We start from the raw sequence: 20,619 nt of genomic DNA on the forward strand, positions 1-20,619 counted from the left end.
CTGAGCTGTGGATCTCGTTAGGTGATCTTTCTCTCCGCCTAGCCTGCCTCACAGAGTTGTTGTGAGGAGGTCGGCAGGGCAGAACGGCTTCCTGAAACGGAGGGGCCACGGCTGGTGAATGCCAACCCGTCGTTGGAGGCAAACCCACCCCGTCGGGCAACTGAACCGCCGTTCGTTTCCGAAGCGCAAGGATGCAGAGGATGCAGGCCAGGCGCGATCATCGGTGCTTCCAGTCTTCCAGAGTTGCAAAGCGGGGAAGCTCCCTGTCCCCGGAGTCCACAGCAGGCTTGTTTGGCTTCTGCTGCTGAGATCAGAGGAGCTCACTTCCAGGAATGAGCCCTGCCTGCCTGCCTGCCCTTAGAAAAACCCCTCCGCAGGCAGAAAGAGCCCTTTCCTCCCGGCCGGGAGTCCCCCACCACCCCACCACCACCGGCGGCGGCCTGCCGGAGCTCCCCGGCTCTCCTGCCTCCGAGGCAGCGAGGCGAGAGACCCGCTGGGGGTGGGGGGGGGGGGAGAAGATGCGCGCTACGCAGCCCTTCCTGTCCCTTTAAATCCGGGGCGCCCAGGCAGGAGGGAGGCGGCCGGCGAGCCAGCCGATCCGGGATCCGTCCTCCTTCCCCCCTCCCCCCCCCCCCAGCAAGATCCCTCTGCGCTGGGGCGGCAGGAAGAAGGCGGCGAGCCGAGCCTCCCCCCTCCCCTCCCCTCCCCTCCCCTCCCCAGAAGGGCGGGGATGCGCGCGGAGCCCCCCCCGAGAGGGCGTCCCTGAAGCGGCGAGGGGGCCGGGGCGGGCGGCGGAGGCGCGCCGTCGGTGTGCGTGAGAGCGGGCGGGCGGGCGGGCGTGTGCGTGAGCCCCGGGCGGAGAGCCGCACCGCATTGCTGCTGCCGCCGCCGCCGCCGAGCCGGGAGCCGCGTCCAGCCAAAACAACGCCGCCGCCGCCAAAGCAACGCCGCCGTCCGGTGCGCCGCTCCAGGCGGACAGCAGCAGCAGCAGCAGCAGGTGGCGGCGGGGGTCGCCCAGGGGGCGCCGAGGGGGGGGGGCCGGAGAGCCCCGCCCAGCCGGTGGAGGAGCCCCCTCGCCCGCCGGCCTCCCCTGCCCGCCCGCCCGCCCCCCGCGAGTCGGCCGGGGGGCCGCGGAAGCCCCGCCGGAGCTGCGCCGCCGCCGCCGCCTCCTCGGGATACGCGGCGGCCGGACCCCGGGACGGATCCTGGCCCCCCAAGAGGGACCCTGCGCTCAAGACGGAACTTGGCCCCCCCCAGGACGGATCCTGACCCCCCAAGAGGGACCGTGAGCCCCAAGACGGATCTTGGCCCCCCCAGGAAGGATCCTGACCCCCCAAGACGGATCCTGACCCCCCGGGACGGATACTGACCCCCCAGGACGGATCTTGACCCCCTCGAGACGGATACCGGGGCCCCCCCCCGGGACGGATCTTGGCCCCCCGAGACGGATCCTGAGCCCCCGGGACGGATCCTGACCCCCCAAGAGGGACCCTGAGCCCCAAGACGGATCTTGGCCCCCCCAGGAAGGATCCTGACCCCCCAGGACGGACCTTGACCCCCTCGGGACGGATCCTGAGCCCCCCGGGGGAGATCTTGGCCCCCCCGGCCGACTGCTGACCCCCCGGCCCCCCCGGCGGAGCATGCGGCGGCGGGCGGGTGGGGCCGGGGCCGTCGCGGGGCCGGGCTGGGCGGCGTGAGCGGGCGGCGGCGCTGGGCGCGGGCGGCCCCCCCTCGGGCGCGGCTCGGCGCGGCCCCCCGCGGTACATGCATGTCCAGTGGGGGCAGGTTTAATTTTGACGATGGCGGCTCGTACTGCGGCGGCTGGGAGGAGGGCAAGGCGCACGGCCACGGCCTCTGCACGGGCCCCAAGGGGCAGGGCGAGTACGCGGGCTCGTGGCGCCACGGCTTCGAGGTGCTGGGCGTGTACACCTGGCCCAGCGGCAACACCTACCAGGGCACCTGGGCGCAGGGCAAGCGCCACGGCCTCGGCCGCGAGAGCAAGGGCAAGTGGCGCTACCAGGGCGAGTGGGCGCACGGCTTCAAGGGCCGCTACGGCGTGCGCGACTGCGGCAGCGGCGGCGCCAAGTACGAGGGCACCTGGACCAACGGCCTGCAGGACGGCTACGGCACCGAGACCTACTCGGATGGCGGTGAGTCGCCGGCGACGGGCCTGCCCGGGGCCAGCGGCTGGCCTAGATGGCCCTAGGGGGGCCCTTCGGACGCCCGCGCCGCACGCGGGCTGTGCCCAAGGGGGAGGGGGGCTAGCCGGGCACCGCCGGGGCCATCCAGTCCAGCCCCCGGCCAGTGGCGGAGCCACTACGGAACGAATGAAGCTTAAGCTTCAGGGCCCCGAATCCTGGAGCGGCCCTGAAGCAACTTTCTTTAAAGTAATGAGTGGATTTTTCAACAAATTTTTTTTGTTATTCAAATAAGGCTGTTATGGTTGCATCATAAGCCCAGGGGTTGAAGTACTCAATACTGTCCTTAGAATACGCTCAAAGACCCATTTCATAGGGCCTTCCCTACGGTTGTTGGTCGCGAAGGGGCCCCCACAATCGCTCAAGCGTCAGGGTCCCAAAAATGTAGGTCCGCCACTGCCCCCTGCACAAGGCAGGAAAGTCACCACCGCCTTCCCTCTTCCTCAGGAGCTGCTTGCTTGGGGGGGGGGGGAAGGGTTTGCAAAAGGGGAAGGGTTTGCTAGCCAGGGCCCTGGCCTAGGGAGTGGGAGAGGGGCGGGTTACAAGTGCCAACCCAGTCTTCCTGTGTCTTTCCCTGGCCTTCCTTGCAAGAATCAACCAGCTTTGGCAGACAGAAAGTTGAAATTGTGACAGTCCGGATAAGGACCCAGAGGTGTCTGTAGGGTTGCCAGCTTCCGTGTGAGGCTTGGAGATGCCCCCGAAATCAGTTCCCCTGGAGAAAATGGCTGCTTTGGAGGGAGGACTCAATGCTCTACCGTAGATTTTAGGTGAAATCCCTCTCCCAGTTCTCCCCACTCCCAAATCTCCAGGGATTTCCCAGGTTAGATTTGGCAGCCCTGTGTGGAGAAAGCATAGGCCCCGGCTGGAAATAAGAGAGGCAGAACTTCTTAACTGGGCCAGACCAAGACTTTTCTGTGCCTGAAGTGAGGGGGGGGATCTAAACCTTCCCCCCCCCCCCAGAATAACCACTGATAAACCTGGGGCACAATCCTCCCGCAACCATGTGCAGCGTCCATTCCCTGGCATGAGGCTTGCCCAAGAGAAACCCCAAGCCCACAGGGTCAGATCTGTGTGTTGGCCACGGGAAAGGTTCCCCCCTGAGGGGGCCATCTCCCTATCTTATGGCAGGGACACACCTGAAAGGGGAATTTGGCTGTCATGCACCTTCCTGACTTGTGGGATCTTCAGCAAGTGGGGTGGGGGTGGGGGGAGAACACAACGCAGTGCCGGGGGATCTGGCCCAGGCCTCTTGAAATCCACACCATATTGCAGGCGGCTATCATTCTTCTCATTTTGCTCCAAGCACCCAGCACAGCTTGATACCCTCAGAGCTTATCTGGCAAACGATTGTAATTCATCGAGGATTCTTATGCAGAGATTCCACAGCTTAATGCATGTCAGAGAAACCCAGAGGCAGAAATCCAGATATAAGCAGGTGTTCTTAGCTTCGGACCTGGCTTCAGGTATTGTTGTTTTGAGGGGGATTTTGGCAATCTGTGCTAGAACTGAATAAATGCAAGCATATTCACCCAAGACGAGGAGGCCTGAGAACATTGAGGTCTCAGCCGAGGAAAGAGCTTCTTCCCTCCTGCGAGAGGCTGAATCACTTTATCTTCTCCTGTTTGGGGACAATTTCCTAAGCTCAGCTTCTTCTGTAGTAGGTACCAGGCCTACCTGCTAAAAATGTGGAAGCCAAGAGGCACCTCTCGGGTGTTATGTTATGTGACTGTATTCAAATCACAACCAGCGTTTCCATTTTCCTCTGTCTCTCTCTAAGCTGTTGGAGGGAACCGAGTAATCATTTATCCGAACAATTCTGAAAGGCTAGATTAGCAGGGTAGGGGAGAGAAAAGCAGGAAAGTATGGATTTTTGCAAGTACAATTTGGGAAAATAGAGATTGTGGTTTTGGCAGGAGAGAGAAGAGATGAGCAAACATGAATGAAATAGGCGTTTCTAGTATGTGTTGTGTTTATAAAGTTTACTTTTAGATGGCTTTAAATGGAAAGGGTTTGAACATAACACCAGAACAGTATGTGTGTGGGTTTGGATTCTTTTCATGTGTTTGCAGTGGCTTTACCTCTTGCTTGGGAGACCTCCGATTCCGGCTATATGTTTGTCCATAAAGACAAGTCCAGCTTTAAGAGTATCCTAAAACCAGTATTTAAGAATGATGGATGTTCTGTAGGATGCTAGGCCCCTCCATGTCTTTATCCAGGAACCAGGCAGCTTGTCTTTGTGCATTACTCCAATTCCTGAAGAAATGGGGAGGGGGATTCCACAAAACAGGAAATGCATTTGAATAATCCAGAAATCAACCAGACATTAAATGTGAAAGCCGCTGGCCATTTCAAGTTAATCTTTCCTCTGAGAGCAAGAAAGGGTGGAAACAAAAGTCCTGGTAAGAATGCAAACCGGTCATTATGAGGAGAAGGTTTTGGTGGGGAAACACAGAGTTTTATTCTATATGAATGGTTAGCTCCCTCGTCGTCAACACAGAAACAAAGTTAAGCATGCCAAACAATCTTCGATCCCAGGGAACAGCGTGGAGTCTTGTGTCTTTTTGGTGAGGTTTGCCTTGAGATAACTTCCGGTGAGCCTCGGAAGGGGGGCTAGTGATGTTTGTCCTCAGCTTGAGGTTGCAAAATTGGCTGACATGGAATATGTCCAGGGTTCTTGAGGATCAGTCAAAATGAACTGTGCCCCTATATTTGGTATCTGTGTGTGTGTCTGCTATTCTGTTGCACCGAGAAGCAACGGCTTCCGCTTACCATGAAAAAAAAGAAACAGCTTTTGGGGAAGTGAAGCTCTGGCGTCTCTTTAATCCAGCTGATTTATTAGTCTCATCCTTTTCTGGGATGTTAGAATTATTAGCAACCACATGGCGTTTTTACAATCATAGAGAAACCTCAGCCTTGTAAGCAGATCAGCTGATGCCAACAGGCTTAGGAAAGAAAAAGGCCTGCGTGTGTGGAGGATACTTATTATTTATTTTATTTAATTAAGTTGTACCGTGTTTCTCCCCCAAGTAGTTTACACCATTCTCCTTTCCTCCATTTTATCCTCACGACAGCCCTGTGCAGTAGATTATGATTCTGTGATTAGGCTGAGAGCGTGTGACTGGTCCAGGGTCACCTGGCGAGATTCCATGGCATGAGTGAGGGTTCGAACATGGGTCTCCCAGATACTAGTACAACACTCTTAGCCACAACACCACACTGGCTCTCTATACAATCCGGGTCTAGGATAGGGGTCCCCAACCTTTTCCAGCCTGCGGGCACCTTTGGAATTCTGACACAGGGCTGTGGGCACTATCACAAAATGCCTGCCACAGGAGGAGGAGCCAGTCACAAATTGTCAGGGAGCAAGGTTATATATAATTGTAGTAGTAATTCTAACCACATTTCAAGCAGAAGCTCTGCTTAACAGGATCCCTTTTAATCTGCACAGCCAGTCAGAGGCCTTGCTGGGCAAATGCCTACCTGCCCCGCCCCGCCCCCCCCGTCTAAAAGCACTTGGCTGGCACCAGGAAAAATGTCAGTGGGTACCCCTGGTCTAGAAGATAAAGAAATCCACAAGGAGAAGAAGGTTGGTTTTTATATACCGACTTTCTCTACCACTTAAGGAAGAATCAAACTGGCTTACAATCACCTTCCCCTCCCCACAACAGACACCCTGTGAGGTAGGTGGGGCTGAGAAAGCTCTAAGAGAGCTATGACTAGCCGAAGGTACCCAGCAGGCTGCATGTGGAGGAGTAGGGAATCAAACCCATCTCTCCAGATCAGAGACCACCACTCCAAACCACCGCTCTTAGCCACTACGCCACGCTGGCTCTCTCTTCTTCTTGCCATCCAAGTGGCAAGACTTTTGCCATTGTTTGAAAATGGCCCCTTCTTAAAAATGCTGATGTGTTGTGCATTTGAGCTTGAGTTTGGCATAAGGGATCCAGACAGCTCCGTTTTCCCCAGCTGCTTGCCACCTCCTACTCAAACACACATTCTTCTCTCCACCCACCCCCATGCCCCCCCCGCACATCACATGCAACGCGCTCACGTCTGTTGCATTGATACGTTCTCCTTTTCCATTTGCAGTTTGCGGGCTTTTGTGACTCCCACACAGGCAACTCTCATTGTTTGGGAAAATGCTCACCTTCATACACGCTCCCACATCAATGTTACCGACACACATAATGTTCACATGCCCACACACAGATGCTCACACCTCCACATTTGGTTCATGTTTCGAACATGCTTGTAAAAAACCCAACAACAGATCTGCATCACATAATTATCTCTTATGGACACACATGGACAGGAGAGGCGCTACAGTCTATCGCCAGTCACAAAGAGATAATGTGTGCAGAAAAGCACAATTAATACCACTGTAATCATACATATAGATGCACACTCCACCCACATTTACTCATCTTGAAAACGCACAAATATGTGCATGCCCACATTTCTACGTTTGCTGTTTTCAGGTGCATGCATTTGCATCCTGTTCGGCTCTAGGGACACATGAATTAACAGACCTGCTGGATCAGACCAAGGCCCATCAAGTCCAGCAGTCTGTTCACACAGCGGCCAACCAGGCGCCTCCAGAAGCCCACAAACAAGATGACTGCAGCAGCATTATCCTGCCTGTGTTCCACAGCACCTAATATAATAGGCATGCTCCTCTGATCCTGGAGTTATTATACTGACCCTCCTGGGCAACCCCTAAGAAAGATTTCATCCACGGTGAGTACTCCTTGGATCCTGTACTTCTGGCAGTTCAGCTGCTGTCTTGAGAACACACAGAAATACCAAGTAGAAGCCAAAGTTTGCATTTCCAGGACACAAACCCATTCTAGTAGCCAAAGCAATAGGTAGTAAAGTTGTGAGATGAGAAAAGGGAGTGATGAGAAGAACATGCCTTTTGAGTTCCTGGGTTTGCAAATCGCAGTCTTATGAAACAGAAAAGAGCCTAGAAGCACTTCTTGCATCCCAGCAATCTCTATTTTAGTGTCTTTATATTTGGAAATTCAAGCAGAGCTCACCGAACAATACCAAGAAGGCAGCCGGCTCCTGGAAATAACTGAACGATACAGTAGTGAGTGACTATGTCAGGCTGACGTTAGCAACTCAAAATTAGCCTAGCCAATCCTCAAGAATCTTATTTTTTTTAAAAACTCCCCTATGTTATATTTCTAGAAATGTAATCTCAAAAGAGCACACTCGATATTGCTCAGTTCCTTTCTCTCGTTCTGATTCCAGAGAGGTAGCCACAGTGCCTGTTGCCGCAAAGATAAACAGAAATGTTTTGGCACTTTAAAGATGAAGAAAATTCTTTCCCATCTTATGCTGGAATGACATTTTTGTTAGCCTTTGTTAGTTAATATTCATTATTTATTTACAAAATGTGTATCCTTACAAGGGCCACCAAGGCAGCTAACCATGCAAAACATATGCGATAAAATCCCATTTTAAAACCATTAAAATACACACACACACCCAAAACACACATCATTAAAATGAGTAAAAATCAGGATTCAATGTGTACAAAACATAAAAACAGCAATTAAAACATTGGCTAGGAAGGAAGGAATGCCAAAAGAAACAAAAACATCTTCATGTGCTACAAGACTGGTATTCTCTCCTAACCTGCTTTCCTCTTTCAGGACCACGGAGAGCACCCATGTTCACAGATTGATTTAACAAGAAGGCAGTCGAGTGGCTATCTTCTGTACATTCTGACCCCACAATGACCCCCTCCAATGGTGTGGAGCTACAAAGTTAATTCAGTGTGTTGCAGCCAAAGGTCTCCTAAAAGACATATCTCAATGGCAGCTTCGAAGGGGCATATATGGGGATCAGGTGCTACTTGGGATGCAACTTAACTTCCTTCCCCGGCCCCGGGGAATCCCTGAACTTCCCCAAAGAACCCCAAGCGCTAAGATGCGCGTAAGTCATGAATGGAGGCTGCTGAGCCCCATAGTATTTGGTGAACTGCAAGCAAAATTCTCCCCAAGGACACATACAGATGGCTGTTCGTGTGTCACAAGTCTGACTGCGATAATGGGGGGGAAGCGGTACCACACTTTGAGGGCCGTGGGCTGCATTGCACACTCATGTACCTCAGGATCATCTCACTTGTGCTCCAAATGGAGCACACCAGATACATACTGCAGCTGGCCAGAGGTGTTTCATAGCCACCTTGTTTGTGCAGGCAACACAATCAGGCCTCTGACGGGCCACCCTACAGGGCAAGGAGCATAGTTAAATTGTGGAACTCCCTGCCCCATGATGTGGTGATGGCTGCCAACTTGGAAGGCTTTAAGAGGGGAGTGGACATGTTCATGGAGGATACTCATGGCTACTAGTAAAATGGGTACTATTTGTGATGGATACCTATTATCTCCAGGATCAGAGGAGCATGCCTATGATGTTAGGTGCTTTGGAACACAGGCAGGATAATGTTGGATAATAAGTGGAGGGACACCCTGCTAAACCTGTTGACTTCAATGGACGTAGAAGGGGTAATCTTTGCTTATGTTAGAAGAAGAAGAGTTGGTTTTTATATGCTGACTTTCTCTGCCACTTAAGGCAGAATCAAACCGGCTTACAATCGCCTTCCCCTCCCCACAACAAACACTCTGTGAGGTGGGTGAGGCTGAGAGAGCTGTGACTAGCCCAAGGTCACCCAGCTGGCTTCATATGTAGGAGAGGGGAAACAAACCCAGTTCACCAGATGAGCCTTCACCGCTCATGTGGAGGAGTAGGGAATCAAACCCGGTTCTCCAGATCAGACTCCACCGCTCCAAACCACTGCTCTTAACCACTACACCATGCTGGCTCTCTAGATTTGAGCCAGCTAGATTTGAGTCCAGTAGCACCTTAGAATCATAGAGTTGGAAGGTACCTCCAGGGTCATCTAGTCCAACCCCCTGCACAATGCAGGAAATTCACGACTACCCCAGTGACCCCTACATGCCCAGAAGATGGCCAGATGAAAGAGACCAGATGAAGCGGACTCTAATCTGGAGAACCCGGTTTGATTCCCCGCTCCTCCACATGAGCAGCGGCCTCTAGTCTGGTGAACCGGATTTGTTTCCCCACTCCTCCACATGAATTCTGCTGGGTGATCTTGGGCTAGTCACAGTTCTCTCCAAACTCTCTCAGCCTCACCGACCTCACAAGGTGTCTGTTGTGGGGAGGGGAAGGGAAGGCGATTGTAAGCCACTTTGAGGCTCCTTAAAGGTACAGAAAAGCAGGGTATAAAAACTACTTCTTCTCCTTCACCTCCTCCTCCTTTTCCTCATGGAGAATGACCTCAGTTTCCAGGCAGGTCATAGGAGAGAAGACGATCCGTAAGACACGCTTGTTCCTGATCATGTAGGGCTGTAAAGAGACTTCCTGAGAGGCTGTTTTCGGCAAGCTACCCGCAGTGAATACAAGATTTTTCCCCAGAGGGTGCTGAAGGCCTGCTTCTAGTGTCTGGCCTTCTATGGATGCATTGTTCATGTTCAGGATGATAATATAGCTGCTGAGTAACCTGCTGATTAGTTTTGTGAATGTTTTGCTTTAGCTGTCTGCAGTTCACCTGGGCCCGAGTCATGTGTACGAACAAGAGGATTGGGCCTGAGGATTTGCAGAGGGGGAGAGAAAACATGAACCAGAATGTACTGAATTTTGTGCAGTAAGCAAACGAAGAATAATACGCCAGCTAAATGCATTTGGGCCCATTTAGCTTTCTGCACACAGGAGTGGCCCCAACCCAGCACAGTGGCCTTCATTCTGACTAGTTGGCAACACTTGTGTTAGAAACCGAGGAGTTTGAAACAGGGAGGAGGTTCAAGTCCATCTTCATCTCTGAAGACTTGGGCAAGCTGTTCTCAGTCTACCTTGGAGGGCTACTGTTAGGCAAGAGCGATAAAAGGGACCCTGATTGGGTAGGAAATGCGGCATTAAAATGTTTTGAATAAATAAATAAAATAAGGCCCGGCTTTCACTGAAGCGCCGCTGAAATGAAGAAAGCCCTCCAACACTAGATTTATGCTGCTCAAGATCAATTGATCAAGGAGCTTCTAAGGGATAAAAGGAAAGGAAATGAAGAAAGGCTGTGTGGCAGGTTCACGTTGTCAGTCGCTCTCAGATTTTGCTGCGAGCCAGTTCTTGTTCGAGGCTAGCCGGCGTGGCAGTGACTCGTGGCCTCAGGGACACGGCGCTCCTGGGGATACCTTTGTAGTGATTCTTCTGCTCTCTAAGCAACCTACGTGAATATTGCCATAGATACAGCTCCCTGTGCCTCGGCTGCTATTGAATCGCTCTGGTGATGCCTGCCTCTGTCGCCCACATGCCGGTGCTTGCAGAGAGATTCCGGTGCTTTTCTTCCCACCCCTCCCCAGATTACCCCTTGCACTATGGAGAAGATCCCTGTGGGAAAAGATCAAAACACCTGGAGGCTGCCAGAGATTCAGAAGGCAACCCTGATGGTCTGGTCTATGGCGGCCATTATTCAGAGCATCCCACAGAGGTTGCGGCCCGTCCAATCTTTTCTCTAGACAGAGGAAGAAGATTCCACAAGTTCTCTATTGCTGAAGTGCTGTTATATGTCATAGATTTCCCTCCCCCTCCTTAAAATTTAACCCAATTTACTGAGCAGAAATTGGAGTCAAATGTGACCTGACCCCTTAGGTGGCACCCTAGAAGCAAATGAGCTGTAGCAACCAACCTGGCTATAGGCCAGCTCTAGAACTTGGGAACTCTCCCTCCAGGGAGACTCACCTGCCCCTTTCCATCACTCTCCTCTGCCAGTGGGTAAAAGGTGTTTTTGTTTCTTCTTTCCTGCCATATGTTTTTATTGTTATTTTAATATTTTGTATGTGTATTTTTGGGTTGTGGAATGGAATGGTATGACCCATTCTCATCAGATCTTGGAAGCTAACCAGGGTTTGAACTTGGATGGGAGACCCCCAAGGAAGACTCTGCAGAGGAAGGCAATGGCGAACCACCTCTGCTTCTCACTTGCCTTGAAAGCCCCTTGCTGGGGTCATCAGAAGTTGGAAGCTAAGCAGGCTCAGTACTTGGATGGGGACCACCAAGGAATAAGGTTGCCAGCTCCGGGTTGGAAAATACCTGGAGATGTTGGGGGTGGAGTCTGAGTAGGGTGGGGTTTAGGGAAGGGAGTGGGTATAATGCCATAGAGTCTATCTTCCAAAGCGGCCATTTTCTCCAGGTGAACGGATCTCTGTCGCCTGGAGATCAGTTGTAATAGCAGGAGATCTCCAGACACCACCTGGAGGTTGGCAGCCCTATCAAGAAAGGCTCTGGAGAGGAAGGCAGAGGCCAACCACTTCTGCTTCTCAGTTGCCTTGAAAGCCCCTCGCTGGGGTCGCCATAAGTTGGCTGCAACTTGATGGCACATACATATATGTGCATTCTGAGCTTGGTTTTAGTTGTTTTGATGTTTTCTAAATTTGGTTTTTAAGATGTGTTTTTATTATGTATGTGTTAATCTGTTAGCCACCTTGGCAGCCCTAATGAATTTTGTTAATAAAGATAAATAAATGACAGGTATGAGACACTGAGATGCGGTCCCTGCCCCGCTCATTTGCTCCTCCGTGTGACCCTCTAAGAATGCTCTAAGTTGCTGACCTAGGGCCAAAACCAGTCTTGGCTGCATGCCTGCTTCTCAGATCTGAAGCAAGTAGGCAGAGCAGTCACTCTTACATTGTGGAGGAGCACACCAGTGAAAGAAAGCTCTCCCCAAGGTAGGAAATATTACTTCAGGCAGTACCCTTGCTACAAAGCCAAAGGCCAGTCTGAACATGGTTTGAAATCCCAGATAGGCCACAAACTCACTGGGCAAGTGACTGTCTCTAAGTTCCCCCATATGTACATTCCATTGGGGTGGCCGTGTTAATCTGTGGTGGTGAAAAGAAGGCGTTTTCTGGTATCCATGTTGCTGGAGCCTAAGCTAGAGCCAGCATGGTGTGGTGGTTTGGAGCGGTGGACTCTGATCTCTGGAGAACCGGGTGTGATTCCCCACTCCTCCAGCTATTGTGCTGGAGCAAAACTGTGCAAGTTCTCCTCTGGGAAACTCTTGAAAACAAGGCTTTCCTCTCAGGAGGTTACAAGCCAGCAGCAGGTCCCAGTTTAAAGAAACAACCAAATTGCCTGAAGAACTTTTGTTTGAGTGTCTTGCTCATGAAGGCCAATATGAGGTGGACACCAGCCCAGGATGTTTTATCTCACCCTTCCTCCAGGGAAGCATATATTATTCTCCCTGCCTCATTTGCACCTCACAACAGCCCTGCAAGGTAGGTGGGGTGGAGACTGGCAGGCTTCAGCTAAGGTTGCTTCTGATGTCCATGTCGCAGTTCTCCAGCATTCTAGCAGCAAGACTCGGTTGCTGGGAAAGTGCTCTCCCTGCCTCCCTGCCAGGTCCCTTGTGAGAAAGGTGGTGGTTGGTAGGCCAGAAGGCCCTACTGAACAGCATCTGTGACGTCAGTAATGATGCGCCAGAGTCAATTTTGAAAATATTTTAAAGGTTGTATATGTATATACATATATATTTTAAAATTATTTTGCTGCTTAGACTTCCTGTGTTCAAACACCAACACTCTGCAAGCACGAAGGCTGTTCTTCTGCATCTTTGTAAGGAAAAGAAAGATCAATCTAGTCTGCGGACAGGGCACTGTCTGGGGACAGAGACACCCTTCTGCGCCAGCTCCGCCTTGATTTTTGACCAAATCCTGCTCTGGCATTTCCCGTTAGCTCACTGCAAGGGGTCAGTGTTACCTGTTCCGCGGCTGAGAGGCTTCTAAGTGTCCGCTTTGCACGAAAATGAATCCTGCTTCCCAGATCCTCCATTGGGGGCCAATGCAGCAGATTGCCAGACTAGCTGTTCAAAAATCGAAATCCAGGTCGAAGCTCTGGCGCAGCGTGTGCTTTCCTTTCCCCACTCGGTGGACAGTCAGGCCACAGCGCCTCCCATTTTCTCTGTAGCATCATGCCCCCCCCTCCTATGCTCCAGAACTCCTGCTTTTTCATGTTTCGTGAGTCAGTTTCCCATCTTCTGCAAATGCATCCAGAGATCTTTATTAGCACTGGGAGAAATACTCCCCACAATCTATTTGGCAGCCTACCTTTGTCACAGCAGTTTCTTCCTGCTCCGGTTGTAATTATCTTTTAACATCCCTCCCCCCCCCCCTTTGCTCTTATTCATTTTAGGCAGATGAAGGTTTTTTGCAGTTCAGCTGTCTTAAGCCTGATTCAAGGCGTGTGCCAAACAACCAGGCATGCTTGAACCAGGAAAGAGTACTAAGCCCCTGTTGTAGGGTTGCTAATCTCCAGGTGGGGCCTGGAGATCTCCTGGACTTACAACTGGTCTTCAGGTGACAGAGATCAGTTCCCCTGGAGAAAATAGCTGCTCTGGGGGGTGGACTCTATGGCATTATACGCGACTGAGCTCCCTTCCCTCTCCAAACCCTTCCCTCTTCAAGCTCTGCCTCTGAAATCTCCTGGAATTTTCCAACCTGGAGTTAGTAACCCTACCCTAGAGGGAAGGAATTCAGAACTGTGAGCTGAATTAACAGTGGGGGGATACCCACAAACAAGCCCCCCATCCTTTTTTTTTTTTTTACCGCAGCCAAAACAGTAGTCACTTAAAATGAAAGAACAAACAATTGAAATGGGGGAGGAGGGAAGAGAACCAAATTCTCCCGAAAGGGATTGCAGTTGTTCAAGCAGATGTCCTCGTAATTTTGTTTACAAAATTCTCAGTTACGGACACTGCTGAATTTTAACAGTTTTAGTCAAAAAGGGCAAGAGTCCAGTAGCACCTTAAAGACTAACAAAAATATTTTCTGGTAGGGTATGAGCTTTCGTGAGCCACAGCTCACTTCTTCAGATACAGCTAGAATGAAGAAGTGAGCTATGGCTCACGAAAGCTCATACCCTACCAGAAAATACTTTTGTTAGTCTTTAAGGTGCTACTGGACTCTTGCCCTTTTTGACTGCTGCAAACAGACTAACACGGCTACCCACTGTGATTTAACAGTTTTAGTTTAAAAAAAGAAGAATGCAGATCCCCCCCTTTGACTGTTCTTTGTACCACAATGATTCAGCAAGTTCCCGCCCCCCCCCCAGGGTTGCCAATATCCAGATGGAGCCTGGAGATCTCTCGCTATTAATACTGATCTCCACACAATAGAGATCAGTTCCCCCGGAGAACATGGCTGCTTTGGAGGGTGGCCTCTATGGTCATTATACCCTGCTAAGGTCCCTCCCCAAACTCTGCCCTCCCCAGGCTCCACCCCCCAAGTCTCCAGGTATTTCCCAACCCAGACCTGGCAACCCTAACCCCCCCCCCCCGGTTTTACATAGTTGGATTATTGTGCTGGACTAGCCCAAGGGTGGCCTGAGTGATCCTGTGGCCCTGGGTAAAAGTCCAGGATGGGGCCCAGAATCACTGCCCCACATACCTTGGGGCCAACCCCCCTTCTCTGGGCCACCCTAGGATCAAGAAAGGGGTCGCCCTTGCCCCATGCAAGGTGTGCATGTGTGTTCCATTGCTGCCCGAGTCCTGAAGGGGGCAGGTGGGTGCGGCTACCCAGCTCTTCTTCTTTCCCCCTCTGTCTGGGGAGGGGCAGGACCACCAGCAGGCAAGGCTTTCATCTAGCCTGGGGCTAGGGCTGCCAACCTCCAGGTACTAGCTGGAGATCTCCTGCTATACAGCTGTTCTCCAGCCGGTAGAGATCAGTTCACCTGAAGAAAATGGCTGCTTTGGCAATTGGACTCTATGGCACTGAAGTCCCTCCCCAAACCCTGCTCTCCTCAGGCTCCACCCCCAAAACCTCCCACCAGTGGCGAAGAGGGACCTGACAACCCTACCTGGGGCCCAGGGCACCTGCCCTACATGTCCTGTGGCTAAGACTACCCATGGGCTGGGGTAGAAACAGGCAAAAAGTAAAGGGAGGAGAAGGGGGCCCATTTAACAAATCTGGAAAAGCTCCAGAAGGTTTTTGAATCTCACTTCCCATCCCAAGACTCATTAAGACCATTCTCAAGTCAGCTGCCTGTTCTGTGTCTCTGCTATAGAATGGTTGCTTGTGGCCACATGCGACACATTTTGAATGGATGAGCGCAGCTGAATGATTTTGAGTCGTGAACATCAAGGCAACATCAAACATTTGTGTTAAAGATGCAAGCAACCAAGCTTAAATTCCAATTCATGCAATTCGGCTGCAATCGAATTAGAAAGGGGTTAATACATTAATCATGTACACTTTGACTTCATTAGATTCATTCAACTGGATTCCTAACCCAAGTCTGTTTGACATCCATTAATTAATTTTACTAACTCACCATCAGGTGGAAGGGCTTCTTTAATTTGGACTGGGATCACACAAGTCTAAATGCACCCAACTCAGAGGGAATTTAACAGACTCATGTCTTCCCTTTCACAAGTTACCTCAGGTGCCCAGCCTGTCTTGAGCAAAAGAAGATAGGGTGTGGCTTTGGGAGAAGGAGATGAGGAACAAACACAGCAAAATTTATCTTGCTAGCATTACGTCCCATATGATCAGGGCCCCAACGCAGTTTGCCTGAATTCAGAACACATTTGTAAAACATCACCTTCCAGTCCTTTCCCATTCCATCCATATAATCTCATGTGCCATGATTTTTTTTTATTTAATTCTAAAATTATGTAAGTAGGCAATGTCAGGGTCAAGGGAACTCAATCAAGGGCTCTTCCCCTCTGACCCCACTTAACTGAATTAATCTTAACCCCCCCCCCCAAGTTTTGGGTCCTGATGCCAATTCCATCCTGGGAAATTCCTAGTGATTAGAAATGGAGGCCGGGGAGGGCGGAGTTTAGGGAGGGGAGGGACCTTAGCAGAGTATAAATGCCATTTCCTCCAGGGGAACTGGAGATCAGTTGTAATTTTGGGAGAACTCCTGAAGCGATATATGTCAACACATAGACTTTCCATCACACCACTTCTGTATCTTCTGCTTCTCCCTGCCATTTTGGAAGTATGCTGAAGTGGTTCTGATCCTCTTTGCTGTGCTTTCCTCCCGAATCAGAATGCATGTTGCCCCTGTCTTGAATTTCCTTGTGTGGGGGAGAGAAAGGGCATTGCCTTGGAAAGGGTGACGTTGTCCCATGGTTTCAGGGTCAAGGGAGCAACAGAGGCCCTTATTCTCTGCTCTGGGGTCCTGAGAGCTGTCCTTTTCAGCAAGCCAAAGGAGACTCAAGAACAACGGGCTCACCCAGCAGAAAAGAAGGTGGTAGATGGCTGGTGTGGATAGCATGGGGTCTGGTGCCTGCATTTTTCCAGTTGTGCTTCAGCGGATGCAGGAGCATGACCCAGCTCACCTGCAATTGCATTCCCCCCAAATGATTTCCCTAATCTGCTGTTTCAAAGGAGAAAATGTGTGTGTGTGTGTTAAGTGCCGTCAAGTCGCATCTCACTCATGGCGACCCTATGAATCAAAGTCCACCAAAACGTCCTATCCTTAACAGCCTTGCTCAGGTCTTGCAAAATGAGGGCCTTGGCTTCCTATATAGAGTCAATCCATCTCTTGTTGGGTCTTCCTCTTTTCCTGCTGCCCTCAACTTTTCCCAGCATGATTGTCTTTTCCAGTGACTCTTGTCTTCACATAATATGTCCAAAGTACTACAGCCTCAGTTTAGTCATTTTAGCTTCTAGGGTCAGTTCAGGCTTGATTTGATCTATAACCCACTGATTTGTTGTTTTGGCAGTCCATGCTATCCGTAACACTCTCCTCCAACACCACATTTCAAAGGAATCTACTTTCTTCCTATCAGCTTTCTTCATTGTCCAGCTCTCACACCCTTACATAGTAATAGGGAACACGATGGCATGAATTAACTGGATCTTGGTGGCCAGTGACACATCCTTACACTTAAGAATCTTTTCTAGCTCCTTCATGGCTGCCCTTCCCAGTAGGGTGCAGCATTTCCTGAGGGCAGTTTGGGTGGAATGGAAAGAAGAGGTCCTAAATGTTCACCTCTCTTCTTCCAAATACCCTTCAACAGAACTTTCTCCTTGCCAGACTATTTCCGCTGGTTAGAAATTCATAAGTTCAGACGAGCTTTCTTAGAATCATAGAATCATAGAGTTGGAAGGGACCACCAGGGTCATCTAGTCCAACCCCCTGCACAGGAAATTCACAACTACCTTATTGGCGAGATGTAATGCCGTAGACTCAGCTGAGACGCTAGGGTGATACAATAAAATTACTGCAGAAGAACGAAAATGCCCATTTTGTCCAGATCAAATAGACTCTCTGGCCCACATTGTTTTAGCATGTCCACAAAATAATAATGCATGAAATAAATGTATCACTCCCTGGATAAAACAGATAAGACACTTTCTGAGAAGACACTTTCTGTGTTATCTGCTGTAAGATCGGCCAATTGCGTGAGAGATGTGGCAACTTTTCTCTTTATAGTGTCAAGGAAGAATTAAATTTTATTTCCCCCTTTTTAAGTGTGAAGTGGTTGATGAATAGCCAGTGGCTATTAAATCCAGGGAAAGGAAAGAAGTGGTCCTCCATTCCCCCTGAGGGTAGCAGCTGCATGAGATTCCCAAGCAAAGGCCCTGGAGTTCTAGCCCCGTCTCCTCCCCGCCCATTATCTGCCTCTCAGCCTCTCCTCAGCCTCTTCAACAGGCTCTTGTGAAGCTCAGCTTTTTGCAGGCCTGCCTCCGCCGACCACATAATGGATATAGCATTTCCCTAAAAGGTAGCCACTCTGTTCCACTCACGTAGTTAAATGCTGCGGCAAGTGCTTTGTGAGTGGCAAAATGGCTGGCGAGGCGGTCACAAGTTCCAAGGATGGTGACCGGAGTTGGGTGAAAATGCAGCATCCAGGAAGATGCTCCATTCTCCTGCTGCTGGGGGCTCCCCAAGCATGGGAAAAAAATGGCAGCGGTGAAATGTTTCAGATGCCCGTCCCAGGAAGAAGATACCTTTTGTGAAATCCACTCTGTTTTGCGTGGTGACCTGAGTTACAAACGACCAGTACGGTGAAGTTGGGAACTTGGAGAAAGTCATGAACTGACTCCCCTATGAGAACATAAGAACATAAGAAAGGCTCTGCTTTCTTGGGTTGGCACTAAACTTCCTCAGGGTCTCTCCTTTCCCACAGACTAGACAATACCAGCAGCTTCAGTTCTGATGCTCCACCCTAAACCCACCTCCTCCTCTTGGTCTTCATCCTAATCCCTAATCTTTCCCTATTTCCCCACGCTAATCCTATAAATCCTCCATTAATCCTATCTGTTGAGTTCTGCCTCTGTCTTTATGCGCGTGGTGGCGGAGGCAAAGCTTAAGTGAGTCAAAGAAGGTGTCTTTTGCAGACTCTCCCCACTGTACACCCTTAATATGCCCAGGGGCGGATGCGCAGGGGTGCACGGAACGTGAAGGCACTTACTTGAGCTACGGAATTGATTTGTTAAGGAGACGCAGGGCTTGGGTGTCATTGGCCTGTGGCTGAGCTCACTTGCCTCGTTCCTTATCTGAGATGCTTCGCTGCCAAGTCGGGGTCGCTGGGACTCCCTGGCGGGTAGATCGGGAAGCACGCTCCCACACTCGATCTCGCAGCCTCTCCCTTGCTGCAGGTCTCCAAGTAGAGGCTGGACTGGTTGGGACGCTCTAAACTTTGGGTTTTCTACATTGAGCAGGGAGGATTGACTCGAAGGCTGCCTTCTGGCTGCACACGAATCCAAAACTCACTCTCCTTCTGGACCCACATCGGGGTGTGCTTTAATCACTACGTCACCTCCTTTTTCTTGTTTATTTCTTGCTTGTAGAGAGAGAGATCTCAGCATTCAGAGCAAAAGACAGGACCCCTGGCCTGTGTTGTTTACAGTTAGGGTCACCAACCCCCAGGGGGCCGAGGAGCCAGTGTGGTTAAGAGGGGTGGTTTGGAGTGGTGGGATATGATCTAGAGAACCGGGTTTGATTCCCCACTCCTCCACATGAACGGCAGACTCTAATCTGGAGAACTGGGTTCAATTCCCCACTCCTCCACGTGAGTGGTGGAGGCTAATCTGGTGAACTGGATTTGTTTTCCCCCCTCCTACACATGAAGCCAGCTGGGTGACCTTGGGCTAGTCACAGCTCTCTCGCCCCACCTACCTCACAGGGGAGGGGAAGGGGATTGTAAACTGGTTTGATTCTTCCTTAAGTGATAAAGTCGGCATATAAAAACCAACTCTCCTCCTCCTTTCCCTCCTCCTCTTCCTGGGATGCCAACTAGGCTCGCCAATTCTGGGTTGTGAAATTCCTGAAGATTTGGGTGGAGCTTGGGGTGGGTGGGGTTTGGAGAGGCCTTTGTGGGTTATAATGCCATAAAATCCACCCTCCAAAGCAGCCATTTTCTTCAGGGGAACTGATCTGTTGACCCCAGCTGGAGGTTGGCAACTCTACTTTATCCTACACTGGTCCAATAGCTTTGTTCTGGTGAGAGTATGGAAACTTCTGGATTGTACATGATGCTTCATCAGTCAGTATGGACAAAATAGCTTATACTCAACCAGCCAAGGGGTAAGAAAATCTAAATTCTCAGATCAGGGCAGAGTCTTTGATTTTTAATCTTAAGGATGGGGTTGTCTTTGAGCAGCACTGAAAAATGTCACTGCTGGGGGTGGGAATGGGAAGTTGGAACCCTGTCATTTTTGAAGTGGCTTTATTGGTTTTATTGTAAGAGCTTAGTATGTTGAAAACCACCTTTGGGGCTTTTGTTTAGTTGGAAGGTGACACATAAATTAATTAAGTAAACAAATAGATGGAAGACCACCTAGGAAATGCGTGCGAGCCACTCTGAGAGGGAAAGCGGGCTAGTAATATAATTAATAAAGTTTGCCACGGTTGGTGTTTTTGGCTGCATAATAAATACCACTGCCCTCTTCTGGACTGATAGGGAACTGCTGTGCAGTGTTCCTGCCTTCAAGCAGCTGGTATCCTGCAAAACCCACCTAGACTTGCAGGAATGTAGTTTTTGTGGTAGGAAAACAACTTTTCTTTAGCTGTTGAAAACAAAACACAGACACAGAAAAAAAAAAAAACCCATCCCCAAAACTCAGCTTCTGTGGGCAGTGAGAATTTGGAAAAATACTTTCTAACAATTTCATCCCCCCCCCCTTTTAAATTGTACAAAGTGAAATGCCACTAGAGTCTTCCAAAACTGCCCAGGAACTCAGCCGAGAGCCAGCTTGGTGTAGTGGTTAAGAGCAGTGGTTTGGAGCAGTGGAGTCTGATCTGGAGAACCGGGTTTGATTCCCCACTCCTCCATATGAGTGGCTAATCTTGTGAACTGGATTTGTTTCCCCACTCCTGCACGTGAAGCCAGCTGGGTGACCTTGGGCGAGTCACACTCTCTCAGCCCCACCTACCTCGCAAGGTGTCT

At 50.6% G+C, this 20,619-nt stretch overlaps 1 protein-coding gene across 1 annotated transcript in view; it reads left to right on the forward strand.

Moving 5' to 3' along the window:
• The first annotated feature begins 1,768 nt into the window (after window positions 1-1,768).
• The window catches only part of JPH3 (junctophilin 3), a 66,645-nt gene continuing 47,794 nt past the window's right edge, over window positions 1,769-20,619 (forward strand). Inside the window, exon 1 of the mRNA XM_056862205.1 lies at window positions 1,769-2,150. Coding sequence (XP_056718183.1) covers window positions 1,769-2,150 — 382 coding nt within the window. The remainder of the gene's footprint in view (window positions 2,151-20,619) is intronic.

The sequence above is a fragment of the Euleptes europaea genome, chromosome 17 (assembly GCF_029931775.1).
Source record: "Euleptes europaea isolate rEulEur1 chromosome 17, rEulEur1.hap1, whole genome shotgun sequence".
NCBI lineage: Eukaryota > Metazoa > Chordata > Lepidosauria > Squamata > Sphaerodactylidae > Euleptes > Euleptes europaea.